This window comes from Brachionichthys hirsutus, chromosome 8, assembly GCF_040956055.1.
Source record: "Brachionichthys hirsutus isolate HB-005 chromosome 8, CSIRO-AGI_Bhir_v1, whole genome shotgun sequence".
Lineage (NCBI taxonomy): Eukaryota > Metazoa > Chordata > Actinopteri > Lophiiformes > Brachionichthyidae > Brachionichthys > Brachionichthys hirsutus.
Window position 1 is genome coordinate 5858916 of NC_090904.1, and position 19007 is coordinate 5877922.

Sequence of the window (19007 nt, forward strand, 5' to 3'; positions counted from 1 at the left end):
TTTGTGATTGGTGCGCAGAATATATGTTCACATAATACTTTTTTTTCTTTAATTGTGGTGACAAACTTCTGCTCAGGCTTGTCTGCGCAACATAAAAATGTATTTAACATAGAAATAGGACATCCCTAAATCAGTACAAGACAAGATTTAAGAGTAAACAATAAACACTGACAAGCTCTGTGTTTTTGCAGATGTTTGTGCTCTTACATCTGCAATACTCAAAACATGAAGCATAAACTGTTCTTTCTCTCCCATGATGTCTTGAATATAATTCACCCCCAAATAAAAATACAATGCAGAGATGTCATGGAGCAAGTTTCAAGTGAATGAAGTTCTCCAAAGTTTTCATTCGTGCTTCCAGGTACCAGGCCGGAGACAGACTCCTGACGCTCCGCACAGCCCTGTTAACATGTTGAGACATTTTCACATCTGCTCAGAATTATCCATTCGTGTAATCACTTCCTTATGCAAATTATTTTATCACAATCGAGAGAGAGAGAGAGAGAGAGAGAGAGAGAGAGAGAGCGTTTAAAATGTGCTCTTAGGAGGCGGCTGGTGAAAAACTTAGACTGTCTTGTAACTTTAATTGTGTGGCACTGGCAGGAGCTCCACACAGGGATGCAGGCAGCGTACGACAAGGTGATGTTTGGTGAATTGGGAGAACGGGATGCAGGCATTCCTCACACTCATTTGGAACAAGTTAGCCATACGTGTGAACCTTGCTTGAACTCTCACAGGTCAGTCTCCTTCTCCATGGGTCTATTTAATGACTGTAGTGCATAAAAGAAAGTTCAACAGAAAAGCTCTGCAACGGTGTGGAAAACGGAATACAACAATACAATCATATAGAAAGTGTAACAGCACAATAAAAAAAAAAAGTTTTATTTCAGAAAGAAATCTTTTCTTTCTATATGGAAAATACTAGAAAGTTTCACCTCTTTGGATCTTTACAAAAAAAAAGGAAAGGCATCAAATTAAAGTCAGAGAAAAGAGGACCGGTCTTTCTAGCGCCCACAGCTATTCTGCAGATTCACAAATGATTGTTCAAATTTGAGGTATCCGAATCCAAAGGGACATGAAGCTGCTGCGTTCGAGCTAAAACACCCAAGTTCACACTCTCCAGCATCATCGTGTTCTACGTTCCCCCAGCATGTGTGGTAGGAGAGCAGGAAAACAACATGCGCTGGGCGGACATCTGAATGTGACGTCTGAGTTATGAGACGTGGGAGGCAGGGATCAAACACAGACGAAGGCCACGGAGGGAAGATCTCACCTCTCAGGTGATCAGAGATATCAGATGGATTGTAAAGGGACCAGGGGGAATTCCAAATAAGTGTATAGCTCTTGTAAAAACGGGAAGACAAGGTGAGGTGTGCGGGTGGCATCGCACAGGCGGACCCAGCTGCATGGTGCAGGAGGGTGCAGGGGTGGCAGTGGTATAAGCTGGGGGGGGGGGGGTTGTTCTGTGGCAGAGTGGGTGACATCACCTGTCACTGCTCATTATACTGTGAATTCAAGCGTCTCCACAAATACACCTTCATTTGCTGTATCACAAGCTGGAGACGCGACACTGGAAATAGATATCTCTGAAGGAAAGACAGAGGCAAGAGAAGTTGACCGCTGAAAAACACGTGGAAGACAATCAAGATGCCGACAATGCTCTGCACAAAATGCAATAATCTGGAGTCTTGAAAGCAGAGCGCCATGAGACATGGAAGCGGGGAAGCAGCGAGGAACAGATGAGCAGAAAACACAAGGCGCATGACAAGGCAACGACAATGCCTGCTGTGTCCCAGGCATCGCAGCCATTTATCCTCCTCTCACAATGTTGTAAGCAACCTGCTGTCTGTACATCCCGAGACTGTTATCACCCTGCAGCAGACCTCACCCGTCCTCTTCTGTTCATTGCAACAGCAAAACCATCAAAGGAACCCTTTCTTGTTTTTACTGTCACACAAAACCTCACTTGCTCTTCAACACCAGTTGGTTTTTGGTCGTGAGAGTTTAACATGATGTGTGTCCTCTGAGTTCTGCATAAACAGGGTGCCATGCAACAACCATCTGCTGATCTGCTCTTTGATGATTCGCCTCAGATTGGCACAAATGTGTTGAAATAACGCAACATTCAAACGGGGGTATAACTTGCCATGGCCGCCTACAACATCCCTAAGATATGTCAGCTTTTGGTTTTAAGTCAGTTTCTTTAGATTGCACTTACGTAAGTGGCAACTCTGCATTGCTACCGGCCGTCCAATAAACAGGTTTTGCACTAACACCCAAATGTGAAAGATCAGAGAACAGATTTCCCTAAAGCACAACTCAAAATGACAGAAACCAAATCTGCATTTGTCCCAGGTAATATTCGTCACTCTTCCTCAAATCTCTTCAAAGGTTTGACGAGAAAACAACCGGGAGGTATACTTTTTAAATTGGAATATTTTTTTATTGATCAAATCAAATTTATTGCTCTGTTAGAACAAGAAACAGATTATTTTGCATTAAAGAATATTTAAAACTCCTTTTGAAGCTGCTGAGCACTATGGCTTGCTGGTATCATTTCATTACAGCGGCCAGTGTTACAGTCCATTTTACACAACCATGAATGCTCTGTGTGCATGTTGCATTAGTGTGTGTGTGTGTGTGTGGGGCATGTGATGGGACCAAATTGCGTGGGTATCACGCTCTGATGTGCATGGCAAATCCACTTGTCGCCTCACACAGCCGGCCAGTTTGCGGCTGTGTCGTATTCAGCTCTGCTCTGGGGAGAGCGGCGGCACAGGAAGCAGGTCGTGACCTCACACCGCCGAAATCACGATGTGGCCAAATATTACCTCAGTTCGCTGCCCTCGGCAGCCTTTGTTGCTCCATGATTATTACCAATCTCAATCCTTAAAAGGGTTGCCGTCTTATTATATCAATGATATAACTCCTCCTGATGGAACGCTGCTCATATTATGTTCATACGTAGTCGGACGTTGATCAAATGAGCTGTAAATTGATCTCAATCTGAAGTGTTGAATAAGTAAAGATGATAAAATGCACAATATTTCTGAAATGCAGCGCTGAAGAGACACAAATTAGTTGGTAAAATTGAGTATTCAAGCAAATAAGTACCTCAGAAATTGAGCAAAAGAGCATATTTCACCATGACCATGACATTTGTCATGTTCCCAGTTTCTCCATATTTATCTTTGAATTAGTTATATTTTAAAACCATCCCCTATTGAACACTAATAGAGATAACGTCAGATAAATTTTCCAATGGTTTAAGGACTGGTAAATATGTGGTTGTTTGGGTCTTCAAAACATAATTCTAACTAATTGATGTGTTATACAGGCCTAACGATGAATACACAAGCATACATATTTGCTTTCGATCGGCTGGGTGGAATAAATCTGTTTCTAGCACCAATGAAGAAGCCAGTCAGTAAAACCCAATGAAAAGTGTGATATTGTGATTGGGATTCTTTTACAATTTATACTCTGTGATAACCCAATAAAAACGTATTCAACGTATGAAATGAAAAGAAATTGTGCTGTGAAAGATGGAAATGGTGGAAAACACATAATTTGACTAATTTGGTTGCTGACCGTTTAAGGTCAGCTTTTATTTTCTCAGAAGATGGAATCCACAATAAAATCAGAATTAAACGTGCTATATTGGGGTTGAGCATCGCAATTCCTCTCAATTTGTAAAAGCAGAAAACACTTCCACTTTCATCACAGGATGAAAGGGGGACGGAAAAGTAGCCGAAGAAGAAAAAGTCTCTTTGTTAATGAAGATAAAAGCAATGCCTTCATTTTCCATGCTATCACAATTTGTTTCACTCCAACCATCTGAAAGCCCCTTTCCAGAGAAAGGAGATCACTTGACCCCCCCATCGATGACTGAATCCTGTCTTTCCATTAGGTGCTCTCTGCAACCGTAACATTTATCTCTGCTCAACATCGACACATGCTTAAAAAGAGCAGAAGGCGTTACAAAGCTCCAGCAGACTGGATGTCACATGGTGCCGATAATTGAAAGGATCCATTATTCCGACTAACTATTCCAAAGAATCGTACGGATACGGTGTTCCTTTCAAACAACACACTTGAGACCCCTTTACAAATCTGCGGTGTCTTTGGGGAATTCACAAGTTTAAATCTAAAGTTGACTTTCCAGGATTGTTTTCGTCAAACTGCTTCATTGTTATCGGCATTCATTTCAGAATAAATGCACTACTTTATCCTGATAAAACATGTTCTGTCATGAGTTGCTCTCCATCACGCCGAATTTCTGTTTACGTCAAAGGAAGTAAAAACTCTCAATGCTGCAAGGGTTTACATTATAGATATTATGCAGAGTTTATTGAAGAAGAAACTTTATTTGTCACATAAAACTATATAAAGTTAAGAAATTTGTTTCGGTTTGACCCGTCTGTGAGGACCAGTGAGCTGCCCCTCATGGAGACTGGGAGGACTGGGACTCCAACAGCGCAATGAGAAATGTTTCGATGCGATGTCTTTGTTGGACTAAAGTTTAATGTGTCAGTAGTACAGCAAACAGACACAAACCCACACGCACGGCAAACCGATAAACGGTAATATAGCCACGATTATTTCTAGAATTTATTTTATAACGGTCCAGATTAAACAAATGTGCATGATCATCTTTCCGAGGATGTCAGTGTGTGTCAGGCCCAGTGTGTGGCATTGAGCATTGCAGTTGCATCAAGTTACAGTTACAAATATGACAGAAACCATAATTCCCAACCTTGAGGAACTATTTGTTTTGTCCATTTTGCTGTAGGAAAAGTGCAGCACGGCAGATCTGGTGAAAGATGACACACTCCCTCTGTGGAAGTAAAAGGAGAGAGAAGCATGTCGGGACTTATGTATGAAAGTGGAAAAGAAAAACAGCATCCGGCTCAGCTTTTTAACGGATATCTCGAGCTGCATTTATAAAGTATCCTCCACTCAGTGGCACAGAAGGCCATTTTTCTCTACTTCAAAGTGCAAAGACTTTAAGAAATGGTCTAACCTGGTCCTTGACAAAATATGAAAGTGATTTATTTCAGTAATTTTAACGTGTTGTTATTTTTATTTTTATTTCTGCCAAGGAGGTGATGTTTTTGGTCTGTTATTGGTTAAAATATATATATATATATTTTATTCATAACCATTAAATGAATAATAATACCAAAATCTACTGACATTATTCATTATTTGAGATGACATATTGGGGGAAATGAGGCACCATGGTACAGGTTTGTTCTCCTGTTCCCACTGGCAACATTTCAAACCCAGTGTGAAACCCATCCATCCCTTTTGTTCAATTGGCGTCCGAGTGATCGAGTCAATGGTTATTGATGATGAGAAGCAACGCAAAGCATCCGCCTCTGTCGGATCACTCACACAAGGCGTTGTATCAGTCAGCCCATGTACTACATCCACAGTAGAGTAACCGTGGGTCATGCTGGAGTCTCTCCCGGCTGCCTATGGGTCAGAGGTGGAGTACACCCTGGACAAGCCGCCAGTTCATCGTAGGGCCACACACTCACAGACAAACAATCATTCACACATACACTCACACCTACGGGCAATTTAGCATCACCAATCCGCCTAAGCTGCATGTTTTTGGTGGTGAGAGGAAGCCGGAGAACCCGGACAGAACCCACACAGACACGGGGAGAACATGCAAACAGAAAGGCCCAAAGTTGGAGTCAAACTGTTAGGGATCCTGTGACCTTCTTGCTGTGAGGCAACAGCACCTACCACTGCGCCACCATGCTGCCTATGAATAGTCAAGATGCTGTCATGTACGTTAAGTTCCAGAATTATACTGTAATTCCAAGTACAGTAATGAACTGTAAATAATAATTAAAAACTATGCAGGAGAAGTTATGGACAGTTCTTTACTGTTGGGTATAAAATGTTTTACTTCCATGCACAACCAAGTGCAATGAGACGATCAACAGAGAATCACATGCACATATAAGTGTTCGTAAGCACACATGCTGAGACCGAGCTCAGTGCTTAATAGATATTTGTCGTCTTCCACATAATCAAATTACATGCAGACATCTTTGGTTACAATGTGAGGTCTTCTTCATTTAAAAAGGACTTCTGTCGTTTTTTCCAAGTAAAATATTTGGTCATCTGAGCATCTCTAACTGAAATGTCACAGAGGATTAGAGTAGGAACAATTTGGCTTGATATCCCAGAGAGCATGGGGTCCTCACGAGAGAGTGAGCCACAACTAGAATCAATGTCACCGTTCAGATAATCATGCGTTGCAGATTCACCATGTAAGATGAATTTTGCTTGCTACCTAATTGTGTAAAGCCTCCATTCATTTGCTGATTTTTCCACAGAAAGGAAAAATGTGGTCAGTTCAATAATGGCGCCTTCCTCTTGAAGTTCCATAACGGGTTGTTCAAGGCAAATATTTTGCATTAGGTTGTTTGGTTGCTGAACAGAGTTCTGTGTTCTGTGCAGCTTGGCTGTTTGCTCTAATTTTAATTTGAAAGCATTTTTTTTCTTCATAATTTGAGATGTTTCCTTAAATGGTAAAATAAATGCATCTTTAGCAGTTTACAAATAATTAGACTACAATGCAGATGAAACTGTCAGATCTAAAGTGCATAACTGGTTCATTCCATTAAATGGATTCAAACAACCGAATTGTTTTTTGTTTTTTACCTTCGACCTATCCATCAGAATGACCTCTTTCTGTTTCTACACAAGAAGAAGAAACATATGGGTTGCGTGACTCTCAGAATGAATACAATCCCTCTTTTTGGAGAGTATTCGGTGACCTCCACTCTTGAAAACCATGTGTTTGTCACACCCACACAGACACACAGAAAAACAAGCTTGACACAACAGGAGTGTGAAATCACCATGTTCCAAGACTGGGGGGCTGGGGGGGTAGCTGCACTCCCAGTGTGAAGAAATCTCACTCAGATGCACTCAGATGACATCAGTGAAAGCAACAACCCCTGAATTCATGAACACGCTCAGGAAATCAGTGTTTCGTCTCTGCTGGGGTCAACAGTGGAAACCGATTTAAAACTCCCTGCGTTCCTGTTGTAAGACACAAAATGCTCAGAGAATAGAAATGACAAAAAGAAGAATGAGAAAGATGACATGACTGACAACACAGAATATAATTAGAGAACCTATAACATTGACAACATCTTAATATTTAGAGAAGTCATCAATATAAATACAACAGCTGCTTATATCACCGGAGTCTTAGAATACTCTCAGTCTGTTTATATATAAATTCTGTGTAGCAGCTCAGTTACCATTACCAACAGCAGAAACAAAACACCAACATTGTCGTCAACTATGTTTGACTACATTTTAATATTCACACATCTCAAACACTGATGTATGTAGTATACAAGTATTTGACCACTTAGAATTATAATGAATCCAATGGCAATATATATATATATATAAATGCTCATGTACTACACTATACTACAAAGGCCCTGGACTACACCACCCACCCCCTCCATCAGCTCCTGGTACAAAACAGGAGCACATGGACAAACAGACTGAGTCCACCCCCCTCAAAAAACCTAATGCTATAGAAGGTATTTCCTTCCTGTGGCAATAAAAATATACAATGCATCATTGTAAATCTTCTGTATTATATTTCAACCACTGTGCATAGTCTCAGTTTCTTTTGCCGAGTGGAGCACTGTTGCGAATAGAATTTCCCTCTGGGATTAAGAAAACAATTCTGATTGTGATTCTGATATAGTGGCTACCAGTTTATGAATCAACATACAAAATAAGAGGAATAATAGTCCACCTCACTGTGGGTAAATAATTTATTATTATTCATTTTGACAATACTGATGTAAAAAAAAAATGCAGAAGTTACAGACATTTTAAAATGTGTTATTAATTATATGAGGGGATCTTACTTTTGTGCATAAATATTATACTATATTACATATGAGCATTAACTCTTTCAATACATTTTACCTCCGCAATTAAACACTTTCAAGAACATTCTCAAGTTCGGAATAAATTATGTACAATAACTTTAATCGGTGCGTAAAATGTTTCAGCGTAAAAAGCAACATCTCAATCCTGTTTTGCAGTAGAAACAGGAAGCGGCCAGCCTACAGTAGTCCAACAGCGCCACCTAGAGTCATCGCGATGCAATGACGGCGATAAGTAACGTCACTTCCTGTTTAAAGATGGCCGCGCACTGGTGAATGTCACTCATGTCTGCGGGGAAACGTTTCGTCTGTGTTTATTTGACCACCTTTCTGTCTGCAAACGCGTCATCTGGGCAAGTTCTGCGTCCCTTCGTTCCACTGCTGACGAGGTAACCCAACGGCCGCTGCTCGTTTGTCTTCCAAAGTAAAATGCCGTCTGCGGTTAGCCGTTCTGTAGCTAGCCCTTGGGCCTTTAATGATAGCTTAGGGTTTATCTGATAACGACGCATCTGTAAAGAGTTACTAGCATGTGATGCGGTTTAATTGTGCCGTTTTTGTCTCTGTTGCAGGTTGATTCGGCTGACGCCATGGTTCATTTATGTGAGTATTCACGTTAGAAGAAAAAGCGGCATGTCGACAATTATTCATACTTTTTGCAACCCATCGCAGTCTGAGGGAAAATCCAGAGTTTTATACCATTCCAAATAGTCCAGGCTGTTTTAAAGCACCCCAATTACCCCGTTTCATTGGGAACAGCAGTTCGAATCAACTGAACAGGTGAAAAACACCATGTGGAGCATCATGGCGAGACAAAGGAGCTCGCTGGGGACCGGTGGCTGCAGGTTGTTGCTGCTCGCAAGTCAGGAAAGGGTGAAAAGGCCATTTCTGAATGGTTTCCAGCTCCACTGGCTACAGCGCACAGTATTATTACAAAATACAAGACGTTCCGCAGAGTGGAAACTCTCAGAGGACGTGGTCGGAAGACGAAAGGGACACCTGTTCTGGCCAGAATGGTGGTGAGAGAGGTTACAAAGAATCCAAGGATCACCACCAAGGCTTTACTGGTGGATCTGGGCTCTGCTGGTCGTGACATCCAACGGACATCGCTGGGTTCCACAGGCGCAGAAGCGTATCGCCTCTTCTCCACTTTGCCACATTTTGTTCAAATGTAAATAAAAGCTGATATATTTTTTCCACAGTGATGTCTCTTGTACATCATCTTATCGCCTAGGAGACGCCTGTCATTTCTAATCGAGAAAAAACTTGCTTGTTGAATAAAAGCAGAACATGACAGGGATATGAATAATTTATATATACTGGTACAACATAAAAAGAAGAAAACATTTACAGATGGTACATTACTGCTTCTCCTCACTTCTCATCCCTTCATCCGGTTCAAAAATGTAATGTTGATCGAGGCAGGATGCTCCACAAATGGACATGACATTAAAACACAGTTTCAAGAAATGGCTTGATAGTTACAATAAATCATGTTTTTCAGAATCAGAATACTTTAATAATCCCATCGGGAAATTATATCGGCAACATTTTTTATTTGGCGATGCTAACTGTGCTTGTTTCCTTTCGCAGCATCGTTCCTACTGAAGAAGTACGTTGGGGGTTACGTTGTCATCAGGTTGGCTCTTGCAGGCCACAAACAAGCAAACAGACCCTTTTATCGTATCGTGGCTGCTTACAACAAACGGGCAAGAGATGGCACCTATCTAGAACAGCTGGGCTCCTACGACCCCCTCCCGAACCTCTACAATGAAAAACTTGTCAGCTTCAACTACGACCGATTAAAGCACTGGCTCGCCTGCGGCGCACACCCGACGCTGCCAGTGGCCAAACTGCTAGGTGTGTATTCGCCGCTTTAACTTGTTCTAATGAGTTTGACCAGCGTTGCTCAATTTCATTGATCTACTTTCTGCTGACTATTCTTTGAAACTCTGTTTTCTATATTCATAAATGGTGAACCTGATGCATTCTCTCTCGTTTGAATCATTGTGCAGAACTAGATTTAATATGCCTTTTATCATTACAACAAGCATCTGATGCACTTTGTCTGGCATTGGATTCAATCAACATCAATTTTACAATTATGGGCCTATTTTATTATTATCACATCTCAAATGTTTTTGAGAAAATATTTGTAAAAAAGATTAAACAAACCAAAATTCAGAACAATTCAGTCCCGAGAAGAAGGGGATTTTTATTTTTTATTTTGTAGGTTATTGTAAGAAAATGGGCAGGTTCTAAATACGGATTTGCTTCAACCGACCTCCTTTTGGTTCATCTGTGTTAAAAAGTGTTTGTATAATGTTCTCTTTCCCTGTTTCATTGAAAAGTAAACCAAAATAAAATTCATTTATTCTATTCTATAATATTATCTTTAGATTCTAATGTTCCAAAGGATTCCAGCAATTCCTGTTTTCAGCCACAATTGTTGGAAAATTGTTTTAAAACTTGCGTTCTCCCTCTCTTGTTTCTGTCTTTATGAAGGATTGGCTGGGTTTTTTCCTCTACATCCCATGATGATAACGGCGGCGGAGCGCAAAAGAGCCCAAACAGCACTAGCAGAAAATGCAACAGATGATGGAATGGAGGATAAAGAGGAGGCGGCTGAAGTGTGAGAAATAAACCTGGGGACTTTGTGAGAACTTGAGAGTAGATACCATATCGTGATGTCAGCTGCTGTGAACAATTTATAATAAAACTATACAAATGCACCAGCTTCGGGTTTTACTTCTGGCAGTGGAGTTCTATAGAGGTTGTTCGTTTAGTTTTATTTGACTTAAAAAACGAATCAACATTTTGTTTGGGGATTTTTGTTTAACTTTTATTCAAACTTATTATTTTGACGATGAATACAAAACATGTATTCCCTGCCGTCCGTGAGACATTGGACGGCAGGGTCCTTTCTAATAGTTTTAAATATTTTATTCTTAAATAAACTTTGTGAACAGGTTGTCGCACAGGTGGCTTTTTAACTCTGCTCATCCCTGATTTTAAAAGAACCTGCGTAGTTTTAGTAGAGTTTTACTTAATCAGGTAAGTCAATTGAGAATTCATTCTCTTTTTCAATAACCTAGGTGGCGTTGTCAGCGTTTTTGTCCGTTTTATATTTATTTTAATGATATTTTAGATTATACACGCAAGCTGCTATTAAGCAGCAAATGGCAGTACGGACAACATTTATCTAGATAAAATCACAATGCATCCTACAGTAATAATAATAATACATCCTTGAATCTTCAAAATTCAAACACACTCGATGTACAGAATTAAAATCATCTGCACATCATTCATTTTTCAGCAATAAAATCCAAGAGTCAATGCAATATATTGCCACGAGATGGCGCACAAATTCTTATTTTAATAATGCTCTGCTTTTGCACTGTGAGATGGGAAGTACGTAGACCATATCATACATGCAGTTGTCTTTACGATCGTTGCAGTAATACTAGCTTTATCAGTGCACTAACAGTCCGATTTAACAGTTTCAGTCAGTCTTACTAATTATTTTTAACTATAACACTCTACCAAATCTATAGCACATTCCTGCTGCTCCAAAACGGCTTTAAATCACGAGTAGATTTTTATTCCTAACTCAAAACACTGACCTTTTTCTTTACGACTACTCTGACCTCAGTAAATGCTGGGCAGGATTACATTGCTCTCGGTTAAATATTTGCAACTCTGTCCAACCCTCACAGCAAACGATAAGAAAAGTTGCACCAAGCCGATTCACACAAAGGAATCAATGACAACATTTTTAAACCTAGATGTGTCCCGCATTTAAGCTTGGCGGGGTAATTATTTGACCACTAATGAGCTGTGTGGCTCAGTGTCACTGTCGCCTAGTGCCCTAAACACATGGACTCAAGTCAAGAGTAAAACACTTGCAAAATTGTCAAGTCCTTAAAAACCTGGCACGAATGTGACTGCCACAGAACATCCAAGCTGTCATGCAGGAGGTGAGCATGCCATAACCAGGAAGAGGAAGGCAATATGCCGTACAGGGTGTGTGGGTGATAACCAGGACGAACGGTTGCGTTTAGAGTTGAAGTTCGACAGATTCAAGAAACGGAATGAAACGGGCTCATAAATAATCAGTTTATTTTGCTTCGGTTTCAAAGACTATATACCTCTCTATTCATAGCAACAAATGGAATAGTTAAATACTGTACACAGCATACTGTACTCTCCCAGTGCGTGTCTTCACCACAGCAGAGAACTTGTTTCTTGATAAACTACTCTTCATTCTGTGTTATTATTTCTAATAAGACGTATGAACACCTTAAGATTACATAGTATGGGTATATGATGTAAACATTTTTCAGACAGTTGAGTCAAAAGCAACATTGTGTCGGCACGTTTCGTGTGAAAAGGGAGGAGAGAGAAAGCAGATTTCATTGACTCTTAGACCTGAATTACTTTTTGTTTCTTAAACTAACCACCATGTTCGATTCTGGGCTTACTTCAATGCATGTGTTAGTCACCATATCATCCTGACAACGCTTGAATAACCTACGACAGTAAAATGCTTCTATTTTCTAGCCTGCCAGCGGCCAGTCTCTCAAACCACACCCACTGCAATCATGTACAACAGGAATGCATGAGCAGAACAGGAAAGTCTGTGTCGGGTAGGTAAACTCTGCACCGTCTTTGTAATGTGTCTGTAATAACAGATTATATTAACATCTCTGTAATCTCAATGATCTAAATACTCTTTTTAAGGATTTCCCCTTGGAATTGATTTCGCGATGTCGAACTCGACCGCACGTTTGCGTAAACTTCTATTTGACGATGCCAAATTTCAAAGATTACATTTGTCAAAATTTGGGGAGAGTAAGTGAAATATAGGAGTAAAAACATCAAAGGGAGGTAGTACTTGAGGCAAATTAGATCCAAGCAATAACTCACAGCTTGATCGAAATAATCTTCTCCGACTGTTTGGTGGAATCTCAGTTAGAATAGCGTACATTCACATAATGTTCAGCAGGTCAATTTCTGTGCAACAAAACGGACCTGGTCGATGAAAGAAAGCAAACTAATATGTGCACGTTCTAGAGGGTTTGTACTTAAAGGCAGGCACTGCGAATAAGCACAGTAACAAGTATTTTTGTACGAACTGTAGAACATATTTTTCTCACTTCAACTGCTGTTCCAACGCGCTTTTGCACAAACATTGACACTTGACATTCACATACAGTCATTCACACATATCAAAAGACAAAGTATACCATAAAAGCTGCACTAGACACTCCAAAGGAAACGTGCATAGCTACCAGTGATGTACCCACCTCTTAGTACAAAACGTACAATGACCACAATTCACGTGGGGAAACACAAATTTGCACAGATGCAGAGACCTGAGCGAGACTGTAACTTCATCAAGGCAGAAAAACAATGTCAGTATTTATATTAGCAAACAGAATGGAGAATTATGTGCAAGAATCCTTCATTTTTGTTAAGAATTAATTGGCCTTGTACTTAAACTTCATATCTTAAGTGGCGCATGGTTATTTTAATGACCTTTAGTCCCTCCTTGTGAGACACAAAAAGCAGCATCCATGTTCGTCTCACGAAACATCTTAAACCTTCCAGACAAAGCAAACACTGAGCACAAGGTCCAAGGCCCGCTTGCACCTTCGGCCTTATACCACGTCATCAGAAAAACAAAGACCACAACATTGAATGTCACATAGTAAAAATCATATCAAAAATAAGCTCTACAATGTTGAAGTTTGCCCACAAGAGATACAGTTTTAACATGAAGCATCTCATCTGTGATCGTTGTTCCAACATTACCAGTAACTGAATACAGTGCACACATACCCTGTGTGTTCAGAATACATAGGGGGTTAAAGATAATAACATAAGCAGCAGTTTAGGATGGTTAGCGTCCAGTTTCACCTTTTTATTCCAAGTTGTGTTGTTTTTTTGTACAGTGGGAGCCATGTGCTACTTCCAATAAATCTTTTCAAACTAAATCCACTTGTGCTTTCCTCCTGGTGTGGCAGTCCCAGTCTGACGCCGATACATCTGTACCGTGAACTGAGGGGTTGTCCATGACCCGGAGAAACTTCTCTACGTACGGCGAGTCCATGCTAGCTGGCCGATCAGGCAGAAGATAGTAATGTGTGGTGCTGACCTTCTTGCCATTCTCTATAATAGGGATAATGCAGGGGGAGCCCTCACTGTTCTGTCTCTGTAAACCCCTGTAGCTTACATACTTTGGGTCTGGTGCGAAGCTTTGAGTTGGGGGCATCACCCCATTAATGTATGTCGGGAGGATCTTGGGGCTTGGGGTGCGGGAGCTGCCTCTGGACAAAGGTTCCCGTGGGGGCACCTTGGGAGGTTTGTCCTCATTGCTATAAGCCCCTGATGAGACCTCTGCTGACCAGCGGCGATAGTCTCCCATCTTCGTTGTTCGAGGAGGGATGGGGGGTGGGACCTCAGGCTTATCCATACTGCTGGTGTGGCGTTTGGTATATGTGTGGCGCAGCACCGAAGACTTGTTAAAGGAGCCAGCTGGGCCAGAGTGTGAGCGCCGAAGTCTTCTCTGAGCCTTGTCCTGCTGTCTCTGAACGGCCACCTGCTCAGGTAACTCTGGTCCATGCTGCTCACGCTGTTCACGCACATCCTGTGGGAAGTGTGCCTCATGCTGCTGTTGGGGTTGCTTTGGACTTTGTGGTCCCAATGGACCGTCGTAGTAAGCGTAGTTTATTTGTCCACAGTCCCTGAAGCTTCTCCGACTAGGGACTCCACGTCGGAAAGGAGATGATTTGGGACACTGGACAGACACCAGGCAGCAGCTGTCGTCCGAACTCGTGAAAAATTCTACCTCATTGTCCACAGCCTGTTCAGGGGAGACGTCTGTTTTTGTAGGAATGGGAGGCAACGGCTTGGAGCATCTGCCCGGTGTCTGCGGTGGACTGCTGCACTCGTACACCGACAGCCTCTGGAACGAGGGTACGACCTGGTCGTCATCAGCGGGACTTGGAGTCGGTGATTCAGTGCTGCTGGACAGGGAAAGATGGGACGGCCTGGATTTCTTTGGGGGCAACCTTTGTGAGCTAGGACTGTGTTTATGTCCTGTGAGAGCGGTAAAATGAAAAAATAACATCAATGGTACGGTATTAAATTATTACAGTTTGTTAACACCAATACAAATTTGCAACTACATCTTAACTGCGTCCTGTAGTAAGGGACGTGTGTACTGTTAGGTTCTCTTCCACAACTCTGCTTCACTTACTTTCAGCACTTTGGCAGGGTGCGGGCGGCCCCTTTGGCTGGGCACGAGGGCTGCGATCTGTGTGAGCAGTGTCCATAGTGAAGTAGAAGCTGTTAAAAACGATTGTCACCAGTTTAAATAAGCCGTATTATATTTCATGGTCGCAGTCTTGCATAAACTATAAACATTTAGAACGTCATGCAAAGTTGACAAACCATCCAAAATTGTGTTGTTAAATGTCGATGATTTATGTACTAAGTATGTACTTTTTTGAAATTCTCCTCTTAGACAGGATGTTTGACTTTATTCATACTGTAATACATGCTACTGTGTGACTGTACTTGTACGCTAACATTCTATCTAATAAATATATTCATCATCATCATCATCATCCCTCCACCAGGACACTTACTTGTCCAGCTCATGGTGATAGCTCCAAGAGGGTTTGGACGCAGCCATGGTGTGACAGTAGCTACCCCTCAGGAAGGGGTTTTCTACGGGAAAAGAGATCTCCTGAGCAGTCAGGCCCACTGTGGACATGCTCCAGGTACACTCGGGTCGCATCAAAGCCAGGAAACACTCAGATCACCCGGCTGGCTGCCCCCGTTTCTGGTGTCCCTGTAACGTAGCCAAGACAGCGTGTGATGGACGGTGAAAGGAGGTTAAAGGCAAAAGCGGATGAAGCGAAAAAGAATATGTGGCAGCATATTGAAAAATACTCCATGAAATCGGCGCCAACATTCTCCGGTGAAGCCAAGAAAGATGGAAAATGTGTATATTACACTACAGAGGAAGTTCCACAAATCTCGCAGACTAAAACAAATATTCAGTCGTGGCTCTGTGAGGTTTTTTTTTCCCCCCCCAAGGAGAAGAAGAGAAGTGACTGTATTACAATATTTTAGGATCCTTGTGTCCCCAGCACAACGTAATACGCAGTGGTAATCATATTTTTCTGTTCTTACTATAAAAATAAAAAAAGCTTGAAACAGAATAAGTCAATCCCATAGTTGACTTTCCTCCACGGCTGGCCTGAAGCAGCAGGGATGTGGAGACTCCTCTGATGAGCTAATATTATTGATAACTTTCACCAGCAGAGGATTTCAATACTCGCAGAAAGATCTTTACATTTCATCGAGAACAAAGGTTGTACAAGTCTAATCTCAGGGCTGAATGAATTCAGGCTTGCGTTTCTACAGCCTTTGCCGCCACTCCTAATAAGTTTATTTTAAAACTTGACTGTGCCGTGCATCGGTGCTGAAATCTCGCTTGTCCTGAAGAGCAGCGGAAAGGGCTCCTCCTGTTACCAGAGATGTGCCTGATGTTGCAAGAGCTCCTCGATTCAAATGACCTGAGCGTTTGCGTCATGTCAAGTATGCGTCAGAGTTGAGGAAACGATGTTTACAGTATTCCGAGGAGAAGAGACGATGCGGCGTGTTGGGATTCTTCAGCTCTGCGAGCGAAAAGGAGCTTTTCCCCCCATTCACGCTAAAACGGTTCACTATCGCAGTTAAATTAATTACAAATGTTGACTAAATATTCCTTTTAAATATTTCATTGCACGCGTCATCTTGAATTCATGCTGCCACTAGCATGCATTGTTGCAGAAAACCCAATGAACTCCGTGCCCTATCGGTGCACACCACAAAGGAAGCGCGTGCAGTCGTGCACGCCCTGGGTCGTGCTGTCCTCCTCATAATGTAGGAGTGATGAAGAACATGCCCCCCCCCCCACCCCAGTTCAGGGTCTCCTCCGTGCCATGTTTATGTGCTACCCTGACAGCTGGTGTGAAACAAAGCTCTAAAACAACAGGAAGCCTGGGGGCATCAGTGTCAGCCAAACTGCCCAACAAGGCATGCAATCTGTGGATTCGGTCCGGCAGGGACGGGAAGCAATCCGATCCTCGATAATGAACCCCCCGGGGCTTGCGCTTCCTCTCGCAACAGGTGCAAAAACAGCTCATCTGGCAGTTAACCAGAAGAGCGTTTACAGGCAGCAGGATTAAATCAAACACATTTAGTCACGGAGAGTGTTAACCCGCTCGAGGAATTCTTCAAATCATTTTAGTATTTATAGTTTTGTCTCTTCAAATCTTAATACAGTAGGTGTACGGACGTGATGATAGCACAGCCCCCCCAGTGGGCCGTGGAAGGGATGGGGGGGTCTGATGTAAAATATGAGCGGACAGCTTGCAGTTTAGATTCAGGATTTAGTCGTCACACACACGCAGCCCTTGATAAAAAAAGGAGTTCACACCCCGCTCACGACACCCCTGCAGCGGTTTCCGAGCAACCATACCCGCTCTACCTGTGCTGCAAGCAAACAGTGCGCACACCCCCTCACTTTACTGGATTGAGATAATAATGGTTAAAAGCCCTGTAGCAGGCAGGTGACTCACACCACAACACTCGAGTCAGCCATCTGCCCCATATATATATGTGTATATGTATATATATATATATTATTTTGTTCAGATTTAAAGATAGAAGGAGATTATATATTATAGCATATTATCTATCAAACTATCTTTGGGCATACATTTGAGATGAGCAATTTAATTTGCTTTTCATAAAGGACCGACATAATCCAGCAGATTAAATGACAGATGGATCTCCATTAAGAACAAGTTGTCTGTATAAGACTCGATGAGTTAGTCAGACACTTTAACAGTGCAGCATAAAATGCACAAAAAGTAACCTGGAGGTCCCCCCCCCCCAAAGGGGGGTCTCCAGGGACAGGACGGGCTTTCTTAGCCCCTACAAGCCTTTTCTGATCCGTCTCTTGACTCACCTATTAATTAAGCTTCGTCTGTTCTCCTCCGCTGACTCCTCTTTGCTCAGACGGAGCTCCTCGGTTTCTCGGTGGAGGAGGTGAAGCAGCGACCTCTTGGTTCCTCCTGCATTCAGGAGCCGGGCGCGCGCATCGTGACGCTCTGGTTAAAATGTGCCACTCTTAGGTAAGTGTGATATTGTAGCAAGGCTTTTATCAGATATACGCCACACTGGAGGCGCAGGCTCCGCCCCCCCCCCCCCCCAAACGCCTGCCCTTAAAGGCACAGCATTCATTTCGGCTCGTCTCTGCGCTACAGGGCAGAGCGCGTAAAACGTGCCTTCAACGTCCGCACGGGGCTGAGTTTAAATTAATCCGCAGTGATCGACGTCTGCAGTGCATCTGCTGGTTGGATCAATTCAGCTCAAGCAGATCTTTATGTTCTTTTATTATTCTGCACGATGAAAGCAGGAATTATGAGGTGAAACATCACGTCAGCTACTTCAGGTGTCATCTGTGCAGTTTCCTGTACAACAAGCATGCAAGTCAAAATCAATCTGCACAGATCTGTAGGTGGAGGGGGGGGGGGGGGGGGGGGGGGGCTCCAGGGTAGATAACACATGCAGCAGTGTAGGAACTCTTATCTGCACAGTGCTCAGCTGCCAACTGACTGTTTTAGCTCCTCGCTTATCAGATCATCCTGGGAAATGTTCCTTTAACTAGACCCCGAAGTGTTGTCAGTTTACTGACCCAGGCTAAACAAACCCAGCAACGACATGCACACTAACCAAACAGACCGATACAATAGCTACAAACAACTCGTGCTGAATCAATAGTCGAAGAAAGCAGAGGTGTGTATGAAAGGGGAGCAGAGCGTTCTGTTGCCCGACTCCACAAATCCTCCACAACTTGGGTAGGAGAACCACCAAAGCCAGAAGGATTATTAGCACATACTTGGCACCTGCATGGACCATTCTATTCCTGCTTTAAAATGGAACACACATTTCTTGGATTTCCCTGGGCCAGTTGTGGCCAGCACAGAAAGAGGTGAACATTTT

General features: G+C 42.4%; 2 protein-coding genes across 2 annotated transcripts; one reads left to right on the plus strand and one right to left on the minus strand.

The window, feature by feature from the left end:
* The first annotated feature begins 8203 nt into the window (after nt 1–8203).
* On the plus strand, nt 8204–10762 carry mrps16 (mitochondrial ribosomal protein S16). The gene is made up of 4 exons (XM_068742762.1): nt 8204–8332; nt 8513–8543; nt 9534–9800; nt 10446–10762. The coding sequence occupies exons 2-4, from the start codon at nt 8531–8533 to the stop codon at nt 10574–10576; spliced, it is 411 nt and encodes a 136-aa protein (XP_068598863.1). The 5' UTR covers nt 8204–8332; nt 8513–8530; the 3' UTR covers nt 10577–10762.
* Nucleotides 10763–13489: 2727 nt separating this feature from the next.
* errfi1a (ERBB receptor feedback inhibitor 1a) lies at nt 13490–15747 on the minus strand. Its single transcript, XM_068742664.1, has 3 exons — nt 15596–15747; nt 15205–15293; nt 13490–15044 (listed from the first exon to the last, which is right to left on the minus strand). Exons 1-3 carry the CDS (start codon nt 15745–15747, stop codon nt 13930–13932), a joined length of 1356 nt encoding a protein of 451 aa, XP_068598765.1. The 3' UTR covers nt 13490–13929.
* Between the last annotated feature and the right edge of the window lie 3260 nt (nt 15748–19007).

Excerpts from the sequence above, each read along its gene's own strand:
- mrps16 (XM_068742762.1), top strand. Across the intron at positions 9,801-10,445 it reads GCCAGTGGCCAAACTGCTAG|GATTGGCTGGGTTTTTTCCT; the intron begins GTGTGTATTCGC and ends GTCTTTATGAAG.
- errfi1a (XM_068742664.1), bottom strand. The coding sequence starts at position 15,747 with ATGCGACCCGAGTGTACCTGGAGCATGTCCACAGTGGGCCTGACTGCT. Across the intron at positions 15,294-15,595 it reads TATCACCATGAGCTGGACAA|CTTCTACTTCACTATGGACA; the intron begins GTAAGTGTCCTG and ends CGTTTTTAACAG. Across the intron at positions 15,045-15,204 it reads ACCCTGCCAAAGTGCTGAAA|GACATAAACACAGTCCTAGC; the intron begins GTAAGTGAAGCA and ends CCGCTCTCACAG.